We start from the raw sequence: 6,769 nt of genomic DNA, 5'->3' as shown, positions 1-6,769 counted from the left end.
AGGGATCCCAGTGAATGGCTTTTGTATTGTTCCATTATGGACGTGTATAAAGGGCAATTGTAATAAAAAGTCAAATATAAATTGAAACAAATGTAATGCATTAGCACTGTTGAAGTAGAATCCATGCTAAAATTGTTTGTCTAAATTGTTCAAACAAAACATTCAGCCATAATGAAATACTATGATGAAAATCAACAATACAAATCATTTGAGTTTCATGATAAACACACACATATATATAAATAAATAAATATATGTGTATATATATACACACATATATTTATTTATTTATTTTTTTAAACATGGTGGATCTATACAAACTCAGCATATGCAACAAAGCAGGCTGCTGACAACCTGCTGAACTTGGCCATTTAAAAATGGGTAAAAGATGGAGTGGACTTCCACCTGGCACACGCCATTTCCAGGTTCAAGATCTTCTCATTTTACTATACATGAATCAGTAAGCCAGCCTGATGTTCTACTTCAGGGCATTCCTTTGCTACACAGCTATTAATCAGATTAGTTATTCAAATAAGATTGTTGTGGTGTTAATCCAGTTAGGTCATTTCTGCAGCAGGGCAGCCCAGTGGTTAGAGTGTCAGAATGAAACATAGTATCTGCTGTTGAAGTGACCTTGAGCAACACACTGAACCCTGGCTGCTCCTGAGGCGTCACTCCTGCTGACCATGTCCTCCGAGCCCTTTCAGCTTGTGGATATGCAGAGAATTTCTAATTACACTGTATGTATGTATGTATGGAGTGCCCTAAATTCCTGCGTCAAACTGGGCCGATTGTTCATCTTAAAACCCACCACGCCTCAGCTTCAGCCTTCCATTGCTCTGCAAAGCGGAGCCGAGCTGCTCAGGTTTATCAGGGCAACACATCTGTTTTACACGTTGTTTTCATTTTTAGCATTTTGTGGGTTCCCAAATGTGACTTGTCGAGTGTATCGTGAGGCCTTGGCTGTGTGGAAAATCAACGCCTGCGTTCACACTTTAAAGGTTTTTTGGTTTTTTTTCTTCAACGCTCAGAGGCTCCAGCTTTTAAAATAAATATTTTATTGTTTGATTTTTTTTTCCCCTAATCATTTTCATTTCTTTACAGCCATTGCACTTTAATTGCATTCACTAAAAATAACACAAGAATTTGCCATGGATAATAACAGCTCTTTCACTGCACTTGTGTGGATACAAAGGTGGGCATTTTTGTGTTTTGACTTAGCTCAACTTTCAGGTCATTACTTGATTTGATTGGAAGCTATTTGTGTCTCCCCCAACATTATGAATGGTACTCAGTGCTCAACTAATAGCCTCAATAGCTTTGCCTTATTTTATTAGTTTTTATGTAGTTTGCCTTTGACACTCAGTCACATGCAAATAGGACAACAGCTTACTAGGAAAAATAACATATAGCAGCATAATGTGTGCCAATTTCTTTATCAGGTCTGCACTATGAAATACATAATGAATACCTTTTGGACTAAATACTGCATATGAACCAATGAATCCTGTTTAATCCTCTCATTTCTTTCCCTTTCCGCCATGTTAATCAGTGTTTCCTTGGCTTGGCCTGCAGGACCTGTGATGCTACCTATCATTAAGCCAAACCAGAAATACAGGTCTGAGATAATCCCTACAGGCTTAGAAGCTTTGCAGTGTGTCCATTATGATGTGTTTGTATAGTTTTCTCCTACTAACACACACACAAAAATTCACAAAACTAAAAGGAAGAAGATTTTATGTTTTTATGGCACTGCTATTACTATGAAATTAAAAGTATTCATTAATATTTTATCAAGAAATAATACCATCTGATGGTAACTCCAAAATGCATGGTATTTGTTGAGACATGTTATACATTTATTTAACAATACTGACTTTGAACTTTATAGATAACACAATGATTAATGTTTTAATTAGTGTAAGGTGATACAGTTACTTTCTTTTCAGTAGTTATGTCATTTATTGTGTCATACAAGTGCCCATATGACACCAAAAACACGGTTGCAGTGGTGAAACATGAGTAAAATGTCTTCCATGTAACATTACACTGCAAAAAAAAACAAATATTTTCTTTCTAAAAACCTTAAACAGGTTTTTATAATTGTCCATCCAAAAGAAATGATCAGAAATGAAGAAAATGTATGGAAAAAAATGCAACGCTTAAATTATGATACAATGAACAATAATACATACTTCCATTTTTACATAAAACACATAAGATACTATACAGTTTCTCACCAGGGAGACAATTAAACATGTCTGTTTCTATAGCTAATGTACGTAAGATCTTTGATTTTTACTTAAATTCTGCTTCAAGGAAGGCTATCAATGCTTTTTGTACGTAGCCCCTTTACTGTGTTTTAATGCAAAATTGTATCTAGTAAAGTAATCCTTTCATTTTGTAAATTTATCTTAATGCAAACTTTGTTATAAACATTACAAATCAGTTGATTTTGTACTGCGGGCGTTGTTCTCAAACTCTCCGAATTTCAGCACACAGTATCTCTTCCTATTTGACTGAAGCTTCACTAGGCTCTGGATTACTTTGAAGCAGTCGGAGGTACACAGTGTAAGTCGGAACAAGTAAGAGTCTGAGTTATCAATCCACCTACAAATTATCATGTTCCTGCTACTGAGGCTCATGCACGTCTGGCATTTAATGACTTGAGGGTTTTTTCCCCCCTCACTTGTCTTTTTACTACACTCCATGTTAAAATTAGAGAGAAGGGAAAAAAACACAGCGTAAATTATTCTTGACTATTGGATAGCATACAGAACATGTTGGGGCCCACAGATGTAGCCTCTAAAAAAGACTCATCAGTTCATGTACATTTGGTTAAAGTTTAAACATGGAGAAATTACCACACATTCTTTGTGTCAGTGCCATTATACAACTAGATATTATGCCCCTAAAATATAGCTACAGGGTAGAAAATAAAACAGCCATTCTGTCCTTTAGCTTTCCCACTTTTCTGTGTTTGTGTCCCTTGTCCTGCTGCTCATTGACTCTGCCTGTAAGGTGCTTTTAGCAGGCCTTGTGTGGCCGGCTTAGAGATAGATGCGAGGCCCTTGGGAGCTGCAGGCAGAGGCAAAACACTGATCATGTCAGACAGGCTGGGGAGGCTGCATAAGATCATCATCAGCCAGCAGTGGAGTGAATCGCCGCAGTGGCACTTTCACACAACCTCTGACCTCTGGGGTAACCTCCGGGGTCATGATCAAGGTCAGGGGTCGGCGAGGGCCTCTGCGATCGGGTAGCTCGCAAGCCCCTCCTGCCGTTACCACCTCTTTCTTTCTTCACGTTATTCGGGGATTTTTTCTGCTCTTTTCTCTCTCGCTCTCTTTCTCTCCTTCCCTCACATTCTATCTGTTTGTCTATCGCTCACACTCTCTTCCACTGGCCGGGACCAATTGAGACATCCCATCCCCTGGGAGTGCAAAAAAGGAAAGCAAGAGAAAATCAATAGGGAAGATGAGTGAAGACCTGGGGGTCCCATCAACAACTGAATGCTTCTCTCTGTGCTGGTATGACACACACACACACACACACACACACACAGATACACACACACACACAGATACACAGTGTTACTTCTGACAAACAGGAAGGTTGCAGAAAACATGGGATTGGAAAATGTACAAAGCTAGAGAAAGACTTCTGTCTGCAAAATGTGTGTGTGTGTGTGTGTGTTTGCCCTGTAATGACACTAATCATTACCTAATTCTCATAAGAGTGTTTACACTTTCCATGTTAAATGACCTGGGCTGGATCTGTTTGTGGAGATTCAAGGTGTGCAACAACCAATGAAAGCGCTTGATGACAAAAAAAAGTTTTATAGCATGAAAGAAGTGGAAAAATGGAAGCAAAAATAAACGCCGAGCTTTGGGTATTACCCTGAATGTAATATAAGCTGAAAAAAAATGTCAGCATATCACCAATCAGTACAACTTTTATTTCTTTCTTTTCTCCAATTTCTCCACCTAAAAAAGGATTCAAATAAACAAAACTGAACTGAAAGAAGACAAACAAAACTCATTCCTACGCGTGATTTCCTGACCTCAACCCCCTTTGCTATTTCGGAGGAAATACATACATGTGTTTATAATGTTTGGGCCTTTCCATGTCTCCATAACTTATAAGGTTGCTGAGTTTCTTCCCAACACAAGATAACCCCAGGCAGGACATTAAATGATCGGCTGAAAATAGAACTGTTCAGATGAAAGGGAGGATAAATAATGCAGAAAGAATACAAAACCTCTTATGGGGATAACTAGACACACACACACACACACACACACACACACATGCACGCATGCACTTACACAAACACACAATGAGATCCTCCATGGTGAAGAAAAGTGAATGGATAACAGGAAGGAGGAGGACCCAGTGGAGACACACATGCTTCTTGCTTCATCTCCTCCCACTCCTCCTTGTCTGCCATTTTTTTCCACTCACACTCCGACTTCATGACATCCTCTGTCTGCGGGGAGGCATAATGTTGTCCCAGTCACGCTGTGTTTTTCCTGGCCACCAGAGATCAGACACAACACAGTGCAGGATTTCCAACTCCGCCGCCTCATCATTTTTTCATTAGTTTTGATCAGAATGCACTCACGTAACGACGATCTGGATCGTTGAGCCTTTATCACAGAGAATAATGTGTCACTATCTGAGATTTTTGTTTTCATTCCTGCATTTGTTTAGGTTAGATCACCAAATTAAAACGGTGAGACATTTGAGATGTTTGGTTGGAGGGTGTTGCAATGCTGGGTCATGTAAAACATTCAAGACAAACCTTTCCAAAGCCTCGCTGCTGCTTGCCTAATTTCCAGATTAAATGTTTATTCATTGGTCAAATTAAACATGCATGTTTTGAGAGAAAAAAAAAAAGCCCTATGTCCCTACACAACACTGGCTGCACGGGACACTTCCCAGGGGGGCTTTGTGTTTGTATAGGGAGACACCTAGTGGTGAACGACGTGTAGCGTTTATGTAGGGCAGAATGAAAGATTGAGGGTGCTACTACACGGTTTATCTCAAAAAGATTTCATTAGACAACCCATTCAATCTAAAGGGATTATTTGCAAAGTAATGTAATATGAGTTTATTGTCTATCACTCTAAATTAGGCTCCAGTTTTGCCAATTCTCCAAACTCTATTGTCTTCTACATTGACTCCAGGCCTCAGACTTAAAATAATGTGCCTTTATAAACAGAGTAATTTACAAGTTAAATTAAAATATGTCTTTTGTTTTACAAAATGACCTCTGCTTACTTCATCAGCAGGGCACCGCGCCCTGGGCCAAAGTGTTTACCCAACTTAAAAGTGCCTGGGAGGCCAACCGACCGTCAGCAGGCCGCACAAAAGCCCTATTCACCGGTAACAGGAACCCTGACCAACGCTGCCACGTCCAAATGTTTGAGCATAGCCTACCTCCCTGGTGCAAATGGGTTTTTTTACTCTCTTTTGACCATTGAGGAGGACAGATATATAACAGGCGACAACAATACAAATGGAAGCAGTGGCTCCATTGTCAAACAATCTGACCTAATGTTATCTGGATTCCTTATCTCACCCTACCTCATTCGGGCTCACATAATGACGAGACAGGAGGACATAAAGGTGTGTCAGCAGGCTGCAATTATTTTTGTCCTTTACATTTCCTGAAATGTGCAGTGACATACTACTTTGTGGACCAAGGGGACCTCTGTAAGAGGTTTTTGGACTTTGGTGGGACCTGCAGGGTGAAGGGTGTCGATGGGAGTTGGGGCTCATTTGAGAGCAGCGGGCCGCTCCACAATCACAAGGCGATCAGGTTTGTCCCAGCAGGAGATATGTTGTGTACTTGTTCTAAAAAGGACCTGCTCCTCTGTGTGTGTGGCCATCGTTGGGTTTCTGGTCCTTCTGGGATTCTGCCTGCTCTATTTACCGGACCCGTTGACGCTGGAACCGTTAGTCTCTGAGGAGAACAGCGCAGCGACCCTCCTGATATGGACGCATCCATTTGGTCGGTACCGCAAGCTGCCGGACTGCTTTGCGCTCTATCAGATCGGCGGGTGCACGCTCACCGACGACGGGCGCGCGTACCCGCAGGCTGACGCCGTGATCATTCACCACCGGGAAGTTGCCACCGGCACCGCTGATCTGCCACAGGAACCGCGGCCACGTGCGCAAAAGTGGATATGGATGAACTACGAGTCCCCCGCGCACACACCCGGACTGTGGCGCTTTGAGGATGTGTTTAACCTCACAATGACCTACCGGACAGACTCAGACATTTTTCTGCCCTACGGGTATTTGCTCCCCCGTGACCATAGAACCGATGGTCTCCAGAACCGCTTTGCTCACCCGCTCCGCGCACCCTCGCGCTTACACCTCCTCCGGCCCCGCCTCCTGGCATGGGTCATCAGCAACTGGTCGGAGTCCCATGCGCGCGTGGCCCTCTACTACCAGCTCCGCCGGTACATCCAGGTGGATGTGTTCGGGCGCGCGGGTCGGCCGTTACCGGAGGAGAGCGGCGGCAGCGTGGTGCGGCTGGTCGGACGGTACCAGTTCTACCTGGCGCTGGAGAACTCGCAGCACACCGACTACATCACAGAAAAGCTGTGGAACGCGGTGCGGGCCGGTGCCATCCCGGTGGTCCTGGGTCCCTCTAGGCAGAACTATGAGCGCTTCCTGCCCCCCGAGGCCTTCATCCACGTGGACGACTTCCCCACAGTGCGAGGGCTGGCCCGGTACCTGCTGATGCTGAGGCGCAACCCGG

At 42.9% G+C, this 6,769-nt stretch overlaps 1 protein-coding gene across 1 annotated transcript; it reads left to right on the top strand.

Annotated features, from left to right (window-relative positions):
* Positions 1 to 5,241: 5,241 nt before the first annotated feature.
* On the top strand, positions 5,242 to 6,768 carry LOC116682466 (alpha-(1,3)-fucosyltransferase 4-like; the record flags this gene model as incomplete). The annotated part of the gene is made up of 1 exon (XM_032509726.1): positions 5,242 to 6,768. A coding segment is annotated over exon 1 (1,005 nt), but the record flags the coding sequence as incomplete, so codon positions are not given.
* Between the last annotated feature and the right edge of the window lies 1 nt (position 6,769).

This window comes from Etheostoma spectabile, chromosome 3 (genome assembly GCF_008692095.1).
Source record: "Etheostoma spectabile isolate EspeVRDwgs_2016 chromosome 3, UIUC_Espe_1.0, whole genome shotgun sequence".
NCBI classification, from domain to species: Eukaryota; Metazoa; Chordata; class Actinopteri; order Perciformes; family Percidae; genus Etheostoma; species Etheostoma spectabile.
Note: the sequence above shows the minus strand (reverse complement) of the source record. Positions and strands in the feature narration are given on the sequence as shown.